General features: G+C 42.0%; 1 protein-coding gene across 1 annotated transcript; it reads left to right on the plus strand.

Moving 5' to 3' along the window:
- Positions 1-777: 777 nt before the first annotated feature.
- On the plus strand, positions 778-24,350 carry NDUFA9 (NADH:ubiquinone oxidoreductase subunit A9). Its single transcript, XM_073314905.2, has 11 exons — positions 778-1,120; positions 8,086-8,250; positions 10,073-10,170; positions 10,369-10,460; positions 11,103-11,244; positions 12,596-12,698; positions 13,372-13,439; positions 13,573-13,649; positions 19,288-19,383; positions 20,677-20,743; positions 23,908-24,350. The coding sequence occupies exons 1-11, from the start codon at positions 823-825 to the stop codon at positions 24,076-24,078; spliced, it is 1,377 nt and encodes a 458-aa protein (XP_073171006.1). The 5' UTR covers positions 778-822; the 3' UTR covers positions 24,079-24,350.
- Positions 24,351-24,623: the final 273 nt, after the last annotated feature.

Consider the following 24,623-nt stretch of genomic DNA (forward strand, 5'->3'; position numbering starts at 1 on the left):
CCACTCCCAGTAATTGATGAGGAGGTGTCAATACCCAGAAAGGCAAAATTGCTTTTGTAGTGATCAGGCCACTCCCAGGCCCTATTCAAGGCCAAATTGATGGTGTTAAATTTGCAAATGAATTGTAGCTCTGCAGTTTCTCTTTGAAGTCTGTTTTTTTGTTGAAGGATGGTTACTTTTAAATCTGTTATTGAACGTCCAGGAAGACTGAAGTGTTCTCCTACTGGCTTTTGTATGTTACCATTCCTGATGTCTGATTTGTGTCCATTTATTCTTTTACATAAGGGCTGTCCGGTTTGGCCAATGTACATGGCAGAGGGGGATTGCTGGCACATGATGGCATATATCACGTTAGCAGATGAGCCGCAGAATGAGCCCCTGATGGTGTGGCTCATGTGGTTGGGTCCTCTAGTGACACCATCAGAGGACCCAGCCATCAGAGGGGACCCTGCAGGGGCGGGGCTGGAAATGGCCCCAAAGTCCCAGAGACACGCCTGCGAGAGACGGGCCCCGCGGTGGGAGCACCCGAGCAGCCTGATGAGCAGGAGGCTGGACCCCAGCACGGGGAAGGGCCGAGCACACCCCCGGAGGGGCGGCCCCTGGCCAGGAGAGTGTGTGTGTGCGGGGGGGGGGGCAGAGGTGAAGTCACAGCGCACGTGACACTGACTGAAACTAACAGGACGACGAGTCTTTGGCGCCTGCCCAGTGCTGTGCCGGGCGACGCCGCGACGCCATGGCGATGGGCGCACGGGGCGAGGCTGGCCGACGGAGGCGCAGACAGGGCCTGCCAGGCAGAGGAGGGGGCAGGGCCCGGGCTGTTGGATGATCGGGTCGGGTCCATCTTCCCCGTCCCCGGGTGGCTCCCTGCGAACACCCCGCCCTGCCCCTGCTGCTTCCCCGCGCTCCCACCCCGACCCCGGGGATGAAGGGCTGGAGCCGTTGCCCCGCCCAGTGGCGCATGCGCAGCTCGGAGGCGGCTCGGCCGCCTCCCCGGCTGGCGGAGGAAGGAAGCTTGTCCCCGCGCAGGACCCGTTAGCCGCGGGGGATTGTGGGAGAGGAAAGATGGCAGCGGCTGGCTGCTTTCGGGCTGCCCGCAGTCTCCTGCTGCTGCCAAGGGCAGGTGAGTGTCACCGCCGCGGCGCCACCGCGTGAGGCAGCCCGGCCTCGCCCGTCGGGTTCGCCCCGGGCCCCGCGCTGCCAGGGCCTGCCCGGAGACGAGCGAGGGGGACCAAGCTCCTGCTTCCCCGGCTGCCGCTGGGTGACGGCGCGGCCTCGCGCGGGGGGGCGCGTCGTGCCCCAGGGCCGGGGCTGGGGGCAGCTCCCGCAGAGGCCGCTGCTGCTCCTCCTTCCTGGCCGCAGAAACCCGCCCGGCTGGAAACAGCGTCTGCGCTGCCCGGTGTAGGGGGAGTGACCGCTGGTGACACAGAGACACGGGCCGGGCGAGGCCATAGCGCCTGTGGGTGAGAGAGACGCTTTCGAAGGAACTCCAAGTGTCACAGCAAAGCGCAAGGAGGGGGAGGTTGTTTGGCATAAGTAGTTAGCACAGGCTGTAAGGAACCAGTCAAGGTTGAGTGGGCCTTTGACACTCCCCACCCCCTCCCCCCGGCTGCAGTCATAGGACAAAAAGGCTTAGTGGGTTGCAGATTGTTGTAATAAGCCATAAATCCAGTGTGTCTGTTCTTCTCACTGGCAGAAGTTGGTCCAATAAAAGTTATTGTCTCAACCACCTTGTCTCTCTAATATGCTGGGACCCACAAGCCTATAACTACACTGCATATCTGGTGATACAGACACAGAGGTAGTGCTTGCCCCTACTAAGACACTTCTTGAAAAGTCCACATTAAATAAGATGAAATATTGGAGATAATACTAAAGAGCTGCTTGGAGCCCTAAGCATTGCATAGCTTGCTTACGACTAGCACCACCACTGTGCTCTCTCCACTCCACCAAGATCAGCATCCCCAACATTTCTCTTCTTCAGCATCCCACTTCATAAAAGGCCTCTCTTCATAAAAGGTCCATGGGTCTTTCTCTCCTCCCTGCATTTGGTCCTCAAAATAATTCCGCAGAGCGCCAGGAAAAGCTCATAGGATTACAGTTTTGAGAATTCTTTAAATTTATGAATCATTACAGGGATTATCATGATTTTGGTGTTTTGCTCCAGCTCCCCAGTTAATAGAGTTCAATGTAAGATCTGTCTTGATATTAAAAGTACTGCATTGGATTGGCCCTAGCTACTTCAAGGTATTTCTATTGCTACAGAAGTACAGCTGCAGCAGTGTAGGTAGACACTAACTACAGTGACAGAAGGGTTTCTTTTGTTGCTTTGGTGGATCTACCTCTCGGAGAGGTAGAAACTATGTCAGTGGAAGAATTCTTCCATCAGTCTAGCTGTGTCTACAGTGGGGATTAGATCAAACTGCCTACATCGCACAGGGCATGATGTTTTCCAGGACAATGTAGCAAGGTAGACCTATTTTAGTTATAGAACAAGTGTGAGACAGTACCTCTCCTTACCTTAACGTACACAGAAGCTGTGTTGCACTGGACATATGTGCTAGTCTATGCTGCAGTAGTTATATTTATTGGCAAAGCTCCCTAGTAGAGAGTGAACTTATGCTGACAAAAGGAATACTTTTATCAATATAGGCCAGGTCCACACTGAAAACTTACATCGGTATAACTATGTTGCTCAGGGGTGTGAACCTAGGCCTGGTCTACACAGGCGGGGGAATCGATCTAAATTATGGAACTTCAGCTACGTGAATAACGTAGCTGAAGTCAACGTACTTAGATCTACTTACCGCGGTGTCTTCACTATGGTAAGTCGATGGCTGCCACTCCCCCGTCGACTCCGCCTACACTTTTCGCTCCGGTGAAATACCAGAGTCTACGGTCGAGAGCTCGGCAGTCGATTTATCGCGTCTAGACTAGACGCGATAAATCGACCCCCCCACTGGATCAATCACTGCCCGTCAATCCAGTGTGTAATGTAGACGCACCCCTAGTGTACACAGTGCTGTGTCTCGTCGACATAGCTACCACCCCTTGTGGAGGAGGATTAACTACACAGACGAGAGATGCTCTCCCATCGGCGTGGTAGCGTCTTTACTAAAGCACTACAGTGCTGTCCATGTGGACAAGTCCATAGTTAATCCATTTCCTCATGAGTGACCAGTGACCTAGCCATTGGGGGAGACAGGCTCCCAGCCCCTCCCCGTGTGTACAAGGCTGTGCCTCTCCTCTTCTGCCCCCCTCTCACCCGCACAAGCCCAGAGCACCTCCACTGAAGGCCCCAGTGCCAGGCAGCGAGGCTCCAGCCCTGGTGCACCAGGCAGCGAGGCTCCAGCCCTGGTGCACCAGGTGTCAGCGTCCCCAGCCCTGCTGCGCTGGGTGGCACAGCACCAGCTGCCCTGAGTCCCTGTGGGAGGCAGGTCAGCCAGCCTGGGCAGGGTGCTGGGAACCACAGGAGGGGGCCTGGCCTAGGGGTAGAATGTGAGTGGGGCCACGCTAGGCTGTTTGGGGAGGCACAGCATACCCCTGCCTCGATACCCGCTGCCCATGCATCTCCCTGAGCAACATACTGTACACTGGCAAAAGTTGCTGGTATAAACTGAGTCTACATGGGGGATTTTGTCATGCTTGTGTCTTTCACCAACAGAAGTTGGTCTAATAAAAGATATTACCTTGCCCACCTTGTTTCTGTAACTTGTCAGTTAGGGATGGATTTTTTTCACATTCCTAAACTGACATAGGCCAGGTCTATACTGCAAACTCTATGAAACTGTTAACCATTGGAGCAGGAAATGCAGAGAATAGGGGCATGATTGCAGGACTGAATTAAACTATTGGATTTATTCCTGTAAGTGATTAAAAATAACCACAGATTTTATTGTGTTTAGTACTCGTCTCTTTGATATAGCTTTCTTTCAGTAAGTTCTATATGCACCAATCAAGTTGGTTATTCCACAGGCTGGGAATAGCTTTTCCCTCTCATTTCTAAATATTTGTGTGGTCGTCATTATGCTAAATTCACATGGAGCATATAAAATGATAAATGGCATGACAAATTAGTGATTAAAATTTAATTCCATCACCATAAGCATTGTTTTCGAGGTAGTCTGGTATATATAGAATGCAACCATCTAATTTAATTAAATGAAGTATAAATGCCATTTTGATGAGCTGCAGCAAGGGTGGTCAGAGCACAGGCTTGGGAATTAGGGTTCTGGTTCTATTCCTGGCTCTGCCACAGATTTTCTGTGTGACCTTGGCCAAGTCCCAAGGAGATAAAGAACTTCAGTTTATTTCAAAGGGACCTGAAAATGCTCAGCACCTCAGATAATCTGGACCTATGTGTCTCAAGGTTGGCAACCAAAACCTCTCTTGGGCAGCTCTTTTGAGCATTTAACACTTTACATTTTAAAAAATATGCCTTTTCTGGAGATAGATGATACTTCCTTGCCTCTTCGGGTGTTGTAAAATTTAGTCAAGCAGGGCTTTTAAAATCAAATTAGTGACAAATAGGAGACTCCCTGGTCGGTGAAAAGACCTATGCCAACAAGTTCTACAGTGTGTAAACTTTCTTAAAAGTCCTCAAAGGAACTAATTCTACTAGTGACTTCAATTGGAGCAGCAACACTTTTAGGCCATGTTACTAACTCTTAACGTTGTAAGCATAGCTTTCTGAATGTGACCCAATGTAGAACTACCTTCCTGACTTTGCAGACAGTTACAATAGCTCTGGGAAGCAGCAGAGTGAAATTAATAAACTTGGTTTCACTGTTGTAATTCGTAACACATTGGGTAGCAGTAATATTGTCAAAATCTATGTCGATCTACTGCTGCCTCAGAAAATTACAGGTAGCAGCAAGAACAAGCAATGGAGCTATTTTGAGTGAGAAGGAAGGAAGCTGGGGAAGGGCAGAGTAACAGAACAACTCCTCCCAAAAGCATCAGAAGGTTTCTGGAGGTGTAACAGAAGGGAGTAAGGATGGAGAGAGATGTGCTTCTTTCCATCAACCAAAAGAATCGACATTTCAATGATGAAATATCAGATCTTTACAGGGAAGATGGAATCCCTACAGGGTCCACGATCATAGTTTTGGGGAAAATATCAGTATCCTCCCCCTTCCCAGCAACTGAGAGACTGAGACTCTTACCAGAGTATTGCCTCTGGATCTTGTCTCATCATTTATTTGTATTAGCACTTAGGAACCCTAGTCATGGACGAAGACCCCATTGTGCTAGAGAGTACAAAGACAGAACAAAAAGATGTCCCCTACTCCATAGACTTCACAATCTGAGAATAAGACAAGAGAACAGATGGATACAGACATAGATGAGGGAGTACAAGAAAATGACGAGACAGTATTGGTCAGCATGGTAGACAGTGGTATCAGTGCAATATCAGCCTAACCGTTGTCAGATTTTTTGGTAGGTATCATGGAAAATGAGAGTTTTGTGGAGAGATTTGATGGAAGATAATGAGGTAGCTTTACGGATGTTTACTGGAATCTTGTTGGTGAACCTTTTGCCCCATCTTTCATATTAGCTTCTGGCCACTAGATTTAATCATCTGTCTAATAATACACATTTTTCAAATTCCGTTCATACCTGTCTAAGGTAATGTTGCTTTTGGGAGGATGTGTTGTGACTGAAACTCTTCTGCTGTTAGTAATACAACTAGTAGCACTAATACTGTATGTGTATATTATATATACTGTTTTCACAAAAAAACTTACAACATTTAAGGTAGAAAGTATATTTTCAAAGGAGTCCAGCTAACTACTCAAAAAGCAGTTACTTTCGTTGCAAAAATTATATACCTCTTCAAGACACCCCAAATGTTAGAATACTTTAAAATGAAGTTAAACCATCTATCCAGTTCTCTACCACAACATAATTCTGGATCACACACTGTTCACCTATTTCACTTATATCACCTAGCCTACTTTAAACATTGCTCCTTGCTTTGTTCTATAAAGAAAAAGATTGTTGGAGGTATACTGTTGAAGTTATATATTGATAGGAATATAGTCCTAGCCTATATTAATTTATGTGAGTTCTATAAATTCTCGTAGAAGAAATGGATTGGTTGAGTAGAATAATATTTTTTATGACTAAATGTTTAGTGTTATGAAGTATATTATTTATAAGGAGTGTTGTGTTTGTGTGTATAGAACTTTGCAAAATTGTCAAACAGCTAATGTTTTCTGTAGTGAGTAATAACCCAGGTTATATTAGTAATACACTATATTGAAATGAATCCCTTAAGTAGGAAATGAGATTCTATAATCTCCTAGTAATTTTTTTTTTACCTTTGTGTATATCTTTGTAGATTTCAGGGGCAACTTTAAAGTAGACTCAGAGGTGTAAATCAGCTGGGGTGATAGTGAGTGGTGAAGGATGGTCGTGATGAACTGGCAGATTCCTCAGATGTTGATTTTGAGGGATTCTAATGTTTAGGTTTTTAAAAAAATGTTAAATGTTTGTGTTAAAGTATAACTGATGATGGCATTAACTGGACTCTTTGCAACTGAACTCTTTAACAAATTATTTTGTTTGTGAATTTCCCATTTTTTTAAAATAAGCCCTAATAGTTTAACTTGCATTGGCATGTAAGGTCCACAAGAGGGTAGTCCTGCACTGTTAGACCTTAAGGTGCTGCAGTCTTTAGCAAGTCCATAGGAAGTGTGTGGGAGTTGTACTTGGATGAGACAAGGGAAACAAGGAGGATGCTTTCCTTTCAGGATCTGGGTAGTTAGGTGTACAATTGTTACTTCAGTACAGTGGAAGGGAAGAGGTTTTTATATCTAGAAAATAAGCATTTGAAGTTTAATGTTAAAAGTTTCTACTTTCCCCTGTCCCTATCCATGCCTGCCCATGGTCTACACCACCACCCCTTCAGCCCCTTCTGTCCTATTAGTCTCCTACCCCTGTCTTACTCACCCATCTCCCAGATATTCCAGGAGCAGGTAACAGTTCATAACCACCTAGTCCATTGCCCCTCGTGTCCCTTCCCGGATGCCTGTGTCATCACATCTACTCCCACCCCTCATTTCCTACTATGTATCCCTGTGCCCAATGGCAAATCAGTTTATATTTATTAATTTTGCTTCTTGTACATGTGAAAACAGCTTTGTGCTTTCTCCCGTGCTGCCCCTCATGCTTGAGTGGAACTTCCCATAAACCTCTGCAAAGCAACCTCATCGTTGTCCTCCAAATCCCTTCTTAAAACTCTCCTTTGCCATGAAGCCTGCAGAAAGCTTGACAGCTATTAGGTTGCTGGTGTACCGATATCATTGCCTACTGTGATGACCAATGTTGTCTCATTGATTCCTTGCACTTCCTGGTCTATCTGCCTGTATCCATCTGTTGTCTTATGTCTTATACATAGATTGTAATCTCTTTGAGACAGGGGCCATCTTTTTACCTAACACAATTGAGTTCTGGACCTTGATTAGGTCTCCTAGGTGCTATGGTAATACAAATAAGAAATAACAGGCTTTAGCTACAGATAAAGAAAATACTGCATCTTGCCATCTTATAGCACATACAGCTGAACAGAACACTTCTTCATCCTGGTCCATTGTATAGACGAGAGCAAAAAGACCTTAATTTGAAATTGTCTTATAAACAGTATAGCAAAGTGATCAGTTTCCCCTTGTTGCCTGGATTGGGGAAGAAGAACATTTCATCTCCTCAAGGTCCCTACAGGAGCTACCTTGTGTTTGTCTGAGTCAGTGCCTTAATGATCTTTTAGTTAACCCCTTTCCCTGTCTATCTTACTATGGTGTTTATATTATGTCTTTGTAATTCCCCCACAACTCTCTCTCACTCTGATCCTGTACCCAAACCCATTCCTTTGTTGACTTTTCCAAACTTCCCTGAAATATCCTACCCTAGCTTGAGATGTAGTATGGGAAATTTCAGGGCGGACTGGTTTCTTTGGAGGGAAATAAAAGGAGGTGGGTTTAAAATCAGGGTTTTAATGGAAAGCTAACTTCAACTTTATCTGTGGAGTGAAAATAATAACTCTTGCAGTGACTTCACATGCTCTCTCCCTTTGATTGTGTATTTCAGGCTCTGGCATTCCTGCATCAATATCTCCTGCACCGCAGCAGCATCGTCACGTACATTATACTGTGATCCCCCATGGAAGAAGCGGGCGTTCCTCCGTTAGTGGCATTGTGGCAACTGTCTTCGGGGCCACAGGATTTCTGGGACGATATGTTGTCACCCGTCTGGGTAATATTTCCTGAGAATAACACTGAGTAGTTCAGATGTTTGTCTAAACTATCCACATGTTTTCAGTCTACAAAGTTGGGCTGGAAATCTCCTGAGTACTGGAGGTTAGAAATTGACCCCGTGTAGCAGGGGCGGACAAACTTTTTGGCCCGAGGGCCACATCGGGTTCCCAAAATTGTATGGAGGGCTGGTTAGGGGAGGCTGTGCCTCTGCAAACAGCCGGGCATGGCCCGGCAACCACCCCTACTCAACACCCCCTGCTTCTCACCCCCTAACGGCCCCCCCGGGACTCCTGCCCCATCCACCCCTCCCTGTCCCCTGACTGCCCCCTGACCATCTGCTCCTGGCTGCCCCACGTTGCCCCATCCAACCCCTCCTCTCATTCCTGACTGCCGACCCCCCCCCCCCCCCCGGGACTCCTGCCCCATCCAACCACCCCTTCTCCCTGACCACCCCTGGAACCCCTGCCCCTGACTGCATCCTGCCGCCCCATCCAATCCCTCCTCTTCTTCCTGACTGCCCCCCCCCGGGACCCCTGCCCCATTCAACCCACCTGTTCCCCCCCTTCTGACCACCCCGACCCCTATCCACACCCCCGGCCCCTGCCCACCACCCCGAACTCCCCTGTCCTCTATCCAATCCCCCCTGCCCCCTTACCGCGCTGCCTGGAGCACTGGTGGCTGGCGGCGCTACAGCCGCGCTGCCAAGAGACCAGGACAGGCCTCTGTGCCGCCTCGCTGGAGCCAGCCACCCCACCGCGCGGCACAGAGCACCGGGTCAGGCCGCGGCTCTGCACCTGCGCTACCCGAGAAGAGCTCGCAGCCCCGCCGCCCAGAGCATTGCACCGGCGGCGCAGTGAGCTGATGCTGCAGGGAAGGGGAAACAGCAGGGGAGGGGCTGGAGGCTAGCCTCCCGGGCCAGGAGCTCAGGGGCCAGGCAGGAGGGTCCCGCTGGCCATAGTTTGCCCACCTCTGTGGTGTAGGATTGTTCTCAATGGTACATTCCTAATGTTTGTCTAGTGTTGTAGTCCCAAAAGATGAAAACTGGCTTATCTTCACAAGATTTCTGGTTTTGATCCAGGGAGTGCAGAAGAATCTGAATGTGTTTTAAAGTAATGGGAATAGTGCTTGAAGGGGAATTACCTTTTGTTTGAACTCATAAAATCCAGTTCTAGGTTTAGGTGAAGCTTCTGGTCAGTTCTTATGTTTTCAACATTAATAATGTTTCTTAAGTAAATAGTGATGAGAACTTGTGTTTAGTTGTATAATAAAATCATTTTTGCAGCAGTACTTTTTTATTTAGAATTTTGATCTGACCCTTTAAAGTTGTCCTTTATCATTTGAAATGTCAAATAATATTTGCAATTTCCCCCAACTTTTAAAAAATTATATTAATCACAATGCAAATCATATATCTCCTTAGATGTAAGGCACTTTTTTGTGCTCGCTAGTCATATCATTGTAATACACACACTTATGTGGCATATTATTACACAGAATTTTTCTTTTGCAGGCAGTTGACTTCTGTAAACTTATTATAAAGTTACAGGGTTTGATCCATGAGGCATCCATAAGAATTCTTAAAATAGGCTATTGAGAAACTTAACTTATTTGTACAGTACCTTTAGATCCTCAGATGCATGAAAGTCATTACTAGTCTGATCACAAAGGTTATCTCTAGAATCCAGTTATTTGAGCTCATCTATTGAGTTTTTATTTTATGCAGTTAAAAAAGAAAATATTGTACTTTAACAGCAGCATTTCCTTTAATATTTATATTATAGTTTTATTTAAATCAAGAAATATTGTTTTGAACATTTTAGGGCGTATTGGATCCCAGATAATCATACCCCATCGCTGCGATCAGTATGAGCTCATGTATCTTCGACCCATGGGTGACCTGGGGCAAATTCTGTTCTTGGTGAGTCTTTTGGCTTTGACTTTAGCAATAGTATTGCTTTTGATTTATGCTAGGAAGCCAGTGGTTATCAATTGTGAAGTAAACCACAGAGTTCTATCTGTTTAAATTGTATATGGAAGTTATGTGAAAGAACTTCCTTTGATTACACCTGTTTGCACATTATCTCATATACCTTCCCAATTGGTGTTATGGTTACAGGAATGGGACTCTAGAGACAAAGACTCTACCCGAAGAGCCGTGGAACACAGCAATGTGGTCATTAATCTTGTTGGACAAGAATGGGAAACAAAGTAATTTTCTTGTTTGTCTCTCTGTTTGGATAGATTCATAACCGGTATTGGATATTTTAGCAACATAATTAGCACCACAGGTATGGTACGTGATCACTTCGGGATTATCCTCCCTATCTATAAAGAGACAAGATTGAAATCTTGTGTGCCACAGTTCTTCCGTGTGACCGAACTTGGAAAAACTGAGCAACAGTTAGAAGCACTGAAACTGATAGTTTTAAGAAGATTAAACATCACATTGGTTAACAGTCTTAACATGTGGCTTAAAGGTAGCCTGCAAAAAGGGCTATAAGCATACTTTTTATTTTTGAAAAGTTTAGCTTCTGTGGAAATTGATAGCACTTGCCTGGAAAAATTTCTTGCTTGCCACAGACAAGCAGATGAGTGAATTTTTTAAAGCTGTGCTTTAGTATAACTAGAGACAAGGTAAAACCACAAAGTAGAGTTGCTTTGGTACAGTATTCTGCTATGTTTGAGTTGCCTGTGTCTTGAATATGCAGAGTCCCTTAATTTAAGGACATTTTTTTAACAATAGCATCATAATGCGTTTCTTAAATCTGTTCAGGAAATGTGACGGTGAACCAGATAACAGGCTTGGTTGTTCTTAAGAGTCTTAAAGTAACATTTAATTTCTTATTTTAGAAACTTCAGTTTTGAAGATGAATTTGTAAATATTCCTAGAGATATTGCCCAGGTAACCAGGGAAGCTGGAGTAGAAAAGCTCATTCACATCTCTCACCTGAATGCTGACATGAAAAGTCCTTCCAAATACCTTAGGAATAAAGTGAGTCGGAATTCAGTCTGTATTTTATTCAGAAGACTGAAAAGTTTTGCCAGATCCATTTCAAGAGAGTACTTTGGGAACTATGTCCATTTAGTTACATTTTCCCTGGTTGAGAGCAATTCCTAAAATGTAATCTCCTTACACCATTAGACACAGAGTGCCTGGGACCAATGCAGTGTGCCCTTCAGTGTGTATACAGACCCACCTAGCTCTCCATACACATTTCTAGGCAAAAAAAAAGTAATCTTGGATCTAATCTGGTTTACCCCTATATCCTCAAGCATCCCCTGCATCTAGTACCATTCTTATTAAGAGGAGGAAACTGTCTTAGTCAGCAAAAATGAGTTGATATTTGGGAACAGGCCTAACAACCGGTGGTGGTGTGGCATATGAGTGGGATAAGTGGGTAGTGGAAATGAAGAAATGGGGGACGAGAGTATAGAAAGGCTTCAAAAGTACTATCTTTGTATTGGGATTACATCACATAGGCTCTCTTGCACCACAATTATCCGTACTAGTGTTTAATCTCTTTTTCTTAATAGGAGGTACCCTTTTTTTCTGTTCCCTTGCTTTTTTCAGATGGCTTCTGTCTCATTTTGGGGTATGTAGGCCGCTCAGTGAACTCACCAGACTTTCATAGTATCAAAACAAAATTTAAAAACTGGGGCCAAATCATATTAGGACAATTTTAAAAAATGAGTTATAGCCCTGGTTTCTAACTAGGCTAGAAAATAGTTTGACCTTGTCAACATAGGCCAGTCAAATGTTAGAAAACATTTCAGCTGCAACCAAGTTTAAACTATAGTCAAGCAAAGTTGTTCAAGTCATTTGTTTTGGTGGCAAAGTGGAGGCCTGTGACTCACCTGACTTATTCTGAACCCTGCATGGTCAGAGAAATGTGCTGAGGCCAAGCTATTTCTTAAACTCCTTTACTTTACATATTTATCTTGTCACTAAGGAGGGAGTTATGTAGGTAAACTATATCTGAGTAGCCTTAAAGAAATGTTGATGGTGCTTTTGTGGGTTGCCCTGAGAAATGCACATTACTATAACTCTGTGCATTATCAAAGACCAAATGGCCTGGATGGAAATAATGTTGAGATGTTATTGCCAGAGTTAGTTCATGGAATATTTTATTCAGGTATTGCTACAATAGTATGGTACGATAGTATTCTGTATATCAGTGTTTCTCAACAACCGATCTGTGGACCGGTGCTGGTCCTGGAGAACACAGTTTAGGAAGGCAGCAAGCCGGTCTCTGGTATCAAAAAGATTGAGAAACACCCAGTCTGTTTAGAGTGAATCATGTTAATGAGATGTTGTTTGGTTTGTTCATATTGATTTAATGCAGGCTGTTGGAGAGAGGGTAGTCAGGGAGGAATTTCCAGACGCTATCATTATGAAACCCGCTGAGATATTTGGAAGAGAGGACCGATTTTTCAATTATTATGCAAGTATGTATTACAATAAAGCAATATGCAATCTGTATAACTAACCCTAGAGGCTGTAGGAAGTAGGGAATAAATAATTTCCCTTCTCAAGGGCATAAGCACACTTGTTTTAAAAATCTCCTGTACTTTAAGTCATCATCTATATAATGTAAATAAAACTGAACCTCATGTTTAAGACCATGATCTGTGGAGATTAGGAAAGAATATGCAGTGTCTACTATGAAAAGTGACTTTATAGTGTTGGACTTCATGTTTTTATCTGGAGTATTTGAGACACTCTTTGCTTATTTTATCTAATTGCCAGGGTTGGAGTGCAACAGTTGAGCTGGGTTCTCTTTCTGGCTCATGCATCGTCAAGAATAAAGATTCTGCAATTGTAATTTATGTAGCAATTCTGATGCGGATACATGCGGCAGAATAGAATCCAGGTCCCTCTCCCAAGGTTGTATGGGTTCTGCACTGCTAATTGCAATAAAAGCTAATAAACATTTTAGACTGTGGTCGAACAACACTTTTTATGCACCTTTCAAACATAGTTCCTTTCCACAATAGTTCAACACTATGTAGTTGCATTTTGGCTCGTCTGCCTTGCTCTGAAACATCATGTGTTGGTTATTGCCCAATGCTCTGATTCACTGATCACATTCTTAAGTTACTCATATGTCTTCTTTACCAGATATGCGTTCCTTTGGCGGTGTGCCACTTATTGCTCTGGGCAAGAAAACAGAGAAGCAACCTGTATATGTAGGTATTATAAAAAAAAAAAGGAGGGGGGGAGGACAAAAACTTGTTTTCAAACCACTTGTAGAAAATGTATAATTGCTTTTCTAAAGTTATTTTAAAAATATTTTTAAACTAACATAAATCTTTCTCTTAGGTTGTTGATGTAGCCAAGGCAATTATTAGTGCAATTAAGGATCCTGATGCTAAAGGAAAAACATATGCCTTGACTGGGTAGGTTACCCATCTGATTCTAATTAACTGTAGTGCTTCTGTGTGGTGCCTTTTTTCACATATTATTTAAACCCCTTCGTTTTCAGTTTAAACCGATTTTTACTGAAAAATTCCCAGATTTTGCAAAATGTATTATTCAGTTTTTTCTGATTTTCACCCTACTTTTCTATAATTCAAATATATAAAAAATAACTTGTTTTATTAGGAAAATACAATACATTGCATGAGATAGATGTATTATGATAATACATTAGTCTGTGTGTATATGTAAAGCTACCTGTTGAAGTAAGGCTATGTACTAGTCTAGAAGATACACACAATAAACAAACAGGTCCACACACTCTGAAGTGCACGAGCATCTGAACATACTGATGAATCTCACGCCCACCACATACACATTTCAAGCCGTTAGCAGATAACGATTTAAAGATTTGACACACTAAAATGGGAAGAAAATGAAAATCTGTATCAGAATACGTTTCAGAACACAAGGAAGTATTCAAAAGTTTAAAAACAACAAAAACAGGAGAAAGGGATGAAGTTGAGTGTATGCGCTGTAAATGATGTGGCCCAATTATTAAATGTAAATATTTATAGGCTAATAGTTCTAAGACTACAACAGTAAACTGTTTATTCAAATGAAAAGTTTTATTGGGGATTAGAGATATATTTTCTTAATCTCAGAGATGACATTGAGTTCTGTTTTAGTTCTGCAACAAACCACATTGATGAATGGAATTCAAAGCATTAATCTACTGAATATTTTTTCCCCATCTTTCCGGCCACCAAAATAAACCCCGATATTTACCCAGGAAAACTATTAATAGTTTTTTGCACTGGTTTTCGCTTCTTTTTGTTGTGATAATAAACACTGATAAATTTCCCGGAAAAATTAAATAAAATAAAAACTGAAAACGAAGGGCCCTACATATTACGCAGTAAATTGTGCTTCTCCGCTGTGTTATGCATGCTGTTTTAGCTGGAATAAATTCCATCTCATTTGTTGGGAAAAAAATAATAATAAAAAAACCAAAAACACAGACTTGAGCCATTATTGTTAATATTCTGGTAATCCCAATTAGAGCTCCATTGTATTTACTGTTGTGTACATATCCAGAGAAATAGGCAGTCCTCCTTGTAGAGCTCACAATCTAACTAGACAAGTTAGATAAGATAGTGTAGGAAAGGGATATAACATACAGGCAGATGGTTAATATTTAACACAAGACATTCTGTTCTGGGTTTTCTTTTTTGTCTAATATTGTAAACATCAACACACGGAACAGTTCTTATAAACACTGATTTTTATTGTATAGGACTGAATAGCATATGTGCTTGTCATGATATTCTATAAAGGAAGTGAGAGAGGAGTAAGCTTAAAGAGAAATTTGTATGCATTATTTCAGTAACATGGAGAGAACTATCAGTCAGTTCCCTGAAGAACATAATTTAATGTTATGTTATTTAATGTTAATCTTACTGTAAATTTAGAAATCTATTTGTCAGTTACATCTCCCTTATTCCACATTAACAAGTGTATCTCTGTTAGTTAAGAGCCCCATTTAGATGTTTTCATGAAGTAGAAGCAGCTCACTTATAATCTTTATTTTTGAGTAATTCTGATTTACAGTACCTGGTATTTAAGATAAAGTAGTAATACAAGGTAGAGGCAAAAACTAAAGGAGAAATCCCACTGACTTTAGTGAAAGCCTCTGATGCAGATGCTTAGATTTGGAGAGAATTCTGGAACAGCTCTGTAGGGGCACTTAGAACCAAACTGTGTAGCCACTCAGTGGTCTAAGCACAAAAACTCCAGGGTAGAATAGGATATCAGCAAACTCCCAAGAGCCAAATTTTGCTCTGACTTAACCAGTTCAGTTATGTAATGTGGGGTCAAAGCAAAATTAGGTCTAGTTAGTATATGAGGTGAGAGAAGCATTTGACTACATCATGGAGAGGAATGGTTGCTAAGTAGTCAAGTTACAAAGTGCTTCTAAAAAAAACCTGCACACAATTATATAAAATATGTTTAGTGGTCTGGGACTTGGGTTGTAAAAACCCTATCTGTGACTAAATAACTTTTCTGTATTCATTAGTTTATTATATTGTCACTATGGTAGCCCTCCAGTTTCATATGCAGTGGACACGGGTGGTCAGTCTTTCCCTCCTGTGATCTCATTGTCCTCAGCACTGTAATTAATCTTTCAAACGCAGGGCTCCTAGAAGGGGCAGTGTCCTAGCTGTTGTGGCAGGTGTGCTTCATGCTGTCTGTCCAGAACCAGCCATTACTCACTCTTCCTGAAAAGTACACTACAAAATCTTTCTCAAAAAATGGCAAAGCAGTAGAAAGAAGCAAGTAACTGGCTAAAGGAGCAAATAATGATAATGGGTGTTTTAAGAAACCTGGAAAAGTTTTACAAGTCTCTGGATGAAGTGTCATCTTAAAGGACAAGTAGAGACAAATGATGCACAGCAGATCAAAGATAGAAATTATTTGAAGGAATGAGAGAGAAGCATGTCACATGGGCAGAACATGCAAGAATCCAGCAAATTTAGAAGAGAGTCCAGACAACGAGATAAGAGTGGAGTTAAACCTCTGAATTGTCGTACTTTGCAGGTGGGGCAGTCGAGAAGATAGGTCTCTATGCATGCAAAGCAGTGATAGTAGATGATTCCTACTAGAACAGAAAAAAATGTATTCGACTGCAGGGCTTTGGCCTTGTTGAAACAAGTGCTCCAACTTCAGAAGGAAGTGAGGATTGCATATTAAATAGCAGACCAGCTCTTCAGCCACATATAAAGAGGAATCAGCTAAATTCCGAACATACTCATATTGTTTGAAAGTCTAATTTTTTGAAAGTCCACAGAAGGCCAAGAGTTAAGCACCCGTGTTTCAGAGGCAGGAATTCAAGCAGGGGATACCATCCTTTCACCCCAAGGAATTTGGAGATTCAAGCACCTAGCAATGACTAAAAAGACTTTGAATAATTAATTTTCTGAGCTAAGGGTCAGATCAATTTTGGAAAATCAAGGAAAGGCTGCCTAGTAATCTTTGACTAAAGCTGCACACTGCCTCTTTTAAAAGGTGCTGGCAACTCAAGCTATTAAAATGTTGCAAAATAAAATCGCTCATCTTGTAAAACAAAACGTTGTTTTCTAATATTCTGTTAAATTTCTTTGAGATGTGTGTTAAATTGTGACGGCAGGTGCTGTTGTAATTGCTTCTCTTGAATGCCTAAGAATTTTATACATTTTATTAAAACAACAAGGAGTCCGGTGGCACCTTCTTTAAGGCGCCACCGGACTCCTCATTGTTTTTGTGGATACAAACTAACATGGCTACCCCTCTGATACTTGGTACATTTTATTGTCATGCTGTTTCCTCCTTTTCCCCACCTTGGCTCTGTTTGTCACTTCCACTGGTTATATCTTGTCCTTTAGATTGTAAGCTATTCATGTACTATATGATTATACCATGCCTAGCACAATAAGGCCCCTGTTATCACCAAGGAACTACTAGTGGGAAAGCAGAGAACACTAAAGAAAAATGAGTGCTGAAGTGTGAATATACTTTAATACCCCTACTATATACAGTATTATACAAATAGATTTTTAGCCAATATAGAAGTTGACTTATGTTAGTTTTTAACTAATTAGAGACAAGAGGATGTTAAGAGTGCAAGAAACTCAGTACAAGCCTTAAGAATGGTTTTATTTGTTTTTCTGTTTCAACATTTGGTAATGTTAGAATTCAGGAGAATTTGACATTACTTATTTGTTTTCATTTCATATTTTATCAGCTGTATCAAGAGAATAGAATTTAATGTGGCTTTATAAGAATGAGGTATTAAAGGGGCACCGTCATCTTGAAGTCTGTCAACATTTTCAATATATGTGGCTTGATTTTTCAAAGATGCTGAGATCCACAAATCCCATTGTAGTCAATAGAAACTGCTGGTGCCCTGCCCCATTGAAAATCAGGCCACCTACATTAGGTGGCTCCTAACTCTGTATTTAGATGTCTGACTTTAGGCACACAAATGAGAAAATATTTGACCTAGTCAGTTGAAACAAAAATAGTAAAAGGTGTAGCTGTACTGTCCTTGCTCTGGTGCCCCCTGACAACTTTTGTGGTTATACAATAACACTTTCCGTATTCTTTAAGAAAATGGAATTACACAATTATTAAATGTTGCTCTTTCTTCCCAAAAGCTTGCCATTTGTGGGCACGAGTTCTGATACACAGAAACACAAAGTTTTCCCATCAGAACCATGGCTTGTCAAACTAAAGTTTTGTTCACCTCTCTGACTCAGTTGTCCCAACTTGCAGTTTCATGGCTAGCTGCATAGATGTAATGTGTGTAGTTTAACAAGCTCACCTACTGGTCACCATAATCCTGGCACTGTCTGATCCTCCTATGTTTACAGCTGGATCTGAAATCCCACTTTCCCCTGGATACTAAATATGAAAATGCCACAAAATATTACTTCTGGAATGCCCCAACTGTATAATGTTGCAGCAGTCACGTCCAGGCTCATGGTTCATCAAGGTCACTGGTTGCTAGCTGAGAATTTCCAATAAACCCTTCAGAGACCAAATCTGTTGGCATGTTCAATGGTCCTTTGATCGTGACCTGCATGACAACATTATGAGGATTCAAACAGACTGTGTGACATATCGCATAGCTCAATAATAAAGGGCTTCCATGAGTAGTCTCAAAGATTTGGCAACAGAGTTCTGACAAATCCTTATATGGGCCAAGAGAAATTCTTTATTAGGCTCAGCCTTTTACTTAACAAGTGTACTAAACTGCCAGGACAAACTGGCAAAACATGATCAAGAACCAGGCAGGGGAGTGGGAACTCCAATAATCTGTTTTCTTCTTAATCTGCCACAATTATGTGTGGAACTAGTGCCCAACCTGTTAAGCAGGAAAGTGACACTCCATTGCTAAAGGTATTAGCCCTGCGGTGGATGCATTTTTTTTTTTTCTGGGAGGTTTTCTTATTGATTTCTACCACTCTGCCTTCTCACTGGTAGGCAAAGTCCTCCAGATAAACATAGATAAACTCTTGGTCCAGAGGTGTTCTGGTAGCCCCTATTCTCTCCCCTGTTTGAGTTGGGTACCACCCCCTTTTCCTTGGCAAAGTCTTCTATTTGGGGTCCTAGTTCAAAACAAGATGTTGGTGAATCTAAACAAGATCCACTGCTTCCTGGCCTCCTTCTAGGACAAGGTGGATAGAAGTCTGAGTGTTAGGACACTGCAAGTCCAGGTCAGTCCCAACATTGAAAATGTTGTATCCAGGTTTAATAAGGCCCTATTTACCTGTGGTAAGCTCACTGCAGGCAATAGACTTATACCTTGGGGATGAATCTGGTTGGTATCACTAAGCTCATAAAACCTATTGTGTCCTCACACACTGTATATGATGCTTGTACATTTTACTGACCTCATTGCTTACTGTTTTAAACAACACAGTTTTCTCTTGAGCCATTAAACTTCCCTTAATATTGCCCTCTGGCAACAAGAATGAAAAATCGTTTAGATTGAAGAAAGCTAGATGTTGCTAGGTTACTTGAATATTTGCAAAAGGAGGCATGAAACAGCATAATTTACCTGGTACCCTTTTTTTGCAGACCTCATCGATACCTTCTTTATGACTTGGTAGACTATCTGTTTGCGACTGCCTATAGATACTATTTCCCATACCCACTCCCACGTCTTCTCTACCAGTAAGTAGAATTCTTTCTTGGCTTAGAAATTGCTGCCCATCAAGTGGATAGAAGCATGAAGAATTTAAAGTAACTGAGTATTTACATTAGTCTTTAAACTTTACTACAGGATAAGTACAAGGGATATAATAAGAAGTCGATGTAGACTGAATTTCCCAAAATACTCCTAAGTTATTTTAGCTCTCATGCTCAGCCAAAAATCCACGCATTAGGATGTACTGCAATTAAGTGTGCAATTGTAGTAGTCTTAAGGTAACTCTTCACTGTGCATGCTCACTATGCAATTATTAAACGGTCTCATTTTTGCTAAATCAAAACTAACCAAAGGTGTCCAGATCTGCTGTGTGTTCTGTCATTCAGAGGCTAAATGAATTCACTTTTATTAGCACTGCAGAGATAGCATAGCTATGAGGGTGAACTGGATTCTTTTCTGGCCTTGAGTATCGTTGACAGAACTGTCAAGTAAATCTGCAACGCCAAATTTTGCCCTTTTATGTCTGGAGACCATGGGATTGTGTAAGGGTAACTGAAGGCAGAAATTAGCCTACAGAATCATGATTATTGGATTATAATGCATGAACCAGAAAAAAACCCAACATCTTGGCTCTTAGATTCCAGGCTTCGTTTGCAGGGCTAGCAGTTAGAAAACCCACTTGTTCACTTAAACTGAGCAAATCTGATGTTGAGGCATTGAGCAAAAATAAACATTGAGCTTCATCACCCTACTGCCATTTTCAATAATTTTTTTAAAGACTAAAACTGCACTTTTTATAATATGGAAATTATATATGCAGATTGCTCCAAGCTACATCCCCTAGCTTGCACATCCATTAAATTGTTGCTGTCAGCAAGCATGTTTTAGCCTTAGAGGCTTTGAATTGTAGCCCTTATGAGTGGTGAGATTATTGCTTATGTCTGCCAAGGAGCAGAGCTTGAAAAAGAGGCATACTAGTCCTTCCTGTTTCAAAAGTGGGGGTAGAAGTGAGCATTAATTAGATGTGGATTTTTATCTCCCTCCCCAGATTCCGCGTGCACATATATCATTCCTCTGGGGTTGGGAGATGGAAGAATGTGGTAGTGATCATTTATAGTAATAAGAACCATAACTGAGAATTTGCTGAAACCTTAACATTCTTTACTATGCACTAATGGAATTTCCAGCTAGGAAAATGAAATATGGAACAGAAAATGCTAATTCCTTGGGTAGTCTGAATATTGTTGCCTGTCTGAATTGCCTTCTGTGTATCTGTATTATGACAATTCTCATGTTTGCACCATTTTTCATGGTTACAGTTTATTTGCAAGATTCTTTGAGATTAATCCATTTGAACCATGGACAACGAGAGACAAAGTGGATCGGGTAGGTCTGGGGCAGCACTAGTTAATATTTTCACTGGGGAAGTGTAATGAGTGTTCCTTAGCAATCCAAGGAGTAATGAAACATGATGTCCCTGCAGATTGTATATTGCAGTGTTTCAATCTGTTCCACAAATAGAATTTGGTGTTGTAGTGTGTCATTAACAGAATGTATAAACCCTGTAAACGTTTGCAGACTGTTCTTGGAGACAAAATCTCTTTATGGAGATGTTAAGATTTCAGAGTTCTCCTTTACTGTCTTCAAAAGTCCTCATGGAATACATAGCATAGTTGCTGCAGCCACTGTTACCCCATGAATTCCCACTTACTTTACCTGTCCAGGCCTGTTGGATGATGTGGGGGTTGACTGCAAAGGGATGCATACCTGAAGCAGCCTGGAGGTTCCCCTGGTTTGGTCTGGCAGCTGTTTAATGGGAAATTAGGGCCAGCTGGGTTTGGCGCATTTCTCTTAAACATGTAAGGAAGGAACCAGACTGACTGACAACAGAATTGTTGATAGGAACCTGGAAAGATAAACCTTTTCTCTTAAGTATCAGAGGAAGGGGTGGTTGGAAAGAGAAAACTATTGTAAGTAGATATCTGGCATGCAGCTGACTGTTTTCTGTTGGAAAGTTTACCTGTTTGTGTGCAGTGAGTGAGGATTTTTTTCCTACTTTTATGTGCACTTCACTAAATCACAAGCACCTTCCCTTGTAGCACAGTTAAGCCTACATAGCTATTTTCAGCAGGATTTGTGTTTTACTAGGGTGGGCAGAAGGGAATTTGGTTTAATATCCCATCCAGATGATGACACCTTTAACAACTCAAGGTGAAATCTCCGCATTGGTTATGACCGAAGTCTTAATTTAACACTGGAATCCGTGATCTTCTGACCAATAGGCAAAAGTGTTGCCTCTTGACATTTATCCATAACTTTTCATAGTTGCTTTTAATGTGGTTTTAGCCATGTGGCTCTTGCCAAACCTTGTTTCAATTGTGAAAATGTGGGTATTAGCCAATATTTACATATCAGAGCCCTGTTATTCCACGGGTAGGGTTAGCGAAAATGCAGACATATCCTCGATGTCAGTACCTGATGTAATCTTTTCCAAAGGTTGATGATGATATTCTACAAATCTTTGCATAAATGGAGTTATTTAGATAATCTTTCACTAAGATAGGGCAGCAATAGTCTGTCTGAACATAACGTGTGCATCACTTTTAATTGGACACAGCATGGTCCGTAGGACATGGCACTGGACTGAGTCGGGAGACCTGGGTTCTGTTCCCAGATCTGTTCACTGTGTGACCTTGGGCAAGTCACTGATGCTTCAGTTTCCACTTCTGTGAAATAGAAACATCTCACCTCCTTGGTAAAGCACTTTGAGCTCCCTTGTGAAAAGTGCTATGTAAGAGCTTATTATTTATTCATGAGCTAGTCCAGGACATATTGCAAAAACTTGGCCCTCTTTCCTCCCTCTGCCACCCTAGGGAAAGTTGCCCTCAGTTGGTCTGTTGTGATCATAACAATGCAGCTCATAGGCACACCACCTTCAGTGGGCTCAGCTGGATAAACTGCTTGAGGGCCTTTGTTGTTGGATCATGGTGGGATACCCGCAGCAGTAGGGTTCTCAGGGGTTGCAATGTTCTAAACCAAAACTAGCAAAATCCAGCTGTCTTCCTGCTCTAAGGTGAGCAGCTGCAGTAGTCAAGATTAAACAGAGTTTGATTATGCATCTGATGAAGTGAGCTGTAGCTCACGAAAGCTCATGCTCAAATAAATTGGTTAGTCTCTAAGGTGCCACAAGTACCCCTTTTCTTTTTGCAAATACAGACTAACACGGCTGTTACTCTGAAACCTTTGATAATGTAGTTGCTGGAGCACACAGCAGAGAAGCAGGGGAAGTGTTTTTAATGGAGGGTTCAAAGCTGTGGTGTTGTAGAAATGAGGATACATGCTGCCGGTGTGCAGCTAAATAAGGTGAACATAAATAGCATAAACAAAGATATGTGTTAAGGTTTTGTTGATGCAAGGACATGGTGCAAATGCTGACCTCAGGAATCCAGAATCAGTTTTTAGTTACCTCGTTTTAAAGAGCTTTCATAGCAAAGGTAGCTAATTTTCTTCATTTAAAAACTGCAAATTATCTAAAGTTATAACAGTTCTTTTAAAATGACAATTTTAGCCATCTGTAGGTGACTTTAAAGTTCAAACTCAGTTGTGACGTGTGAAATGGAAGAGGTTATGGAATATTCTCCCAAGGTCCCATCACTTGAGCCATTTTAAAATTGGATTTGAACCAAAACATTGCGGAATATACAGTAAGGAACAATCTTGCACCATCTACCAGAGGCGGGGCTAGATGAGTGAACATATCTTTGTATGACAAAATCTGTTCAGGACTGCAACTGAATAAAACACCCCATCACAGTTGTTAATTCTGTGTAAGTTTTCTGACAAAGTGCCAGAGAAGTAATTTCAGTCCAGCTGTGTGCTTGTGAATACAAGGTCAGCATTAATTAATTCTTTGCAGGTGGTGCAGAGTAAACTTCCCATTAATATATGAAAGAGAGGGGAGGTAATAAAGAAATGCAGTGCATTTGCTTGTCTCCCCTGTACCCTAATATAAATCTGCTACTCCTATTGAAACTAATTCAGGACACAAATGTACATGGCTTCTTTGGATCACGCCTGCCTGCTGCCGCCCTCCTCCCTCCAAACACACACATCCATGCATGCATATTGTGATCAGAGATCTGGAGGTGGTATGTGGTTACCTAATCCCTCAGCAGTAGCTGCACAGTCCTCTGTAATCCATTATAAGATCCAGCAGTGCCTTATATTGCAGCGTTATTTCTCCTGGGAAAGATCTTATTCCAGCAGCCTGCACTAATATCGAGGAAATTTTGCAAATAGTTGGAAGTAGAGTTTACCAGGATCTGCAGTGATGCTATGGCATTGCATTTAGACTTATTTAAAATTGTTTCTAGTCGTAGTATTCCATACCAGTTTTTCCGGAGGACAAAAGGCGAGCTCAGTTATAAGTATAATATAATGTATTTAGTACGGTAAGGATTAGATTCACCGTAATAGCTGAGTAACTACATGTATAGCTGTTCTCTCTGCTATGCTCATTTATAGTTCCTTTTTTTTTTTTTTTTTTAAAGTTTCATACAACAGACATGAAGTTCCCTGATCTTCCTGGGTTGGAGGACCTGGGCATTCAACCAACTCCCGTAGAACTAAAAGCAATTGAAGTTCTGCGCCGTCACCGGAGATATCGCTGGCTGGACGCTGAGCTGGATGAGATAAAACCATCAAAGACTATTCCCATCTAACAGTGGCCAAGGTGGCTTCCAGTGCTTCTCACACTGCCTTTGTGCTGACCTACTTTGTTTGGAGAATTCTGTACATACTGAGTAAAATCCCTATGTTGATCATGTAAGCGTTATTTCAGCCGCGTCATTATTTTCATTCAAGATTTTAATCATGGGGGAAAAAGGTCTGTTTTCTGTAATTCTCCTTTTTTAAAGCTCATCTAATCCATACTGCGTGATGTTGCTCAGTTTGTGATCATTAAATGTTTTAGCTCATGGGAGCCTAAACAATACAGTCAGTTTCTTCTTCCTATCTTAAAACCACTGTACAGTGGGCTTCCTACCTTAGTGTAACCTAGCTCAACAAATTTAGAGCCCTTGTCCTCTCATCTTCAGTGCTCCTCCATCAGACTTTAGAAGCCCTCCCTTATTATAGGTGGAGCTGGTAGTGCTGCCTGTTAAGGTTGCCCAATAGTTCTCACTATAAGACCCTGTTTTTAGTTGCTTATACGTTGCCAGAGTTTAACCATTTGGGATGAAATTTTCCATGCTGGGTGTCTGCCTCA

The sequence above is a fragment of the Lepidochelys kempii genome, chromosome 1, assembly GCF_965140285.1.
Source record: "Lepidochelys kempii isolate rLepKem1 chromosome 1, rLepKem1.hap1, whole genome shotgun sequence".
Classification (NCBI taxonomy): Eukaryota; Metazoa; Chordata; order Testudines; family Cheloniidae; genus Lepidochelys; species Lepidochelys kempii.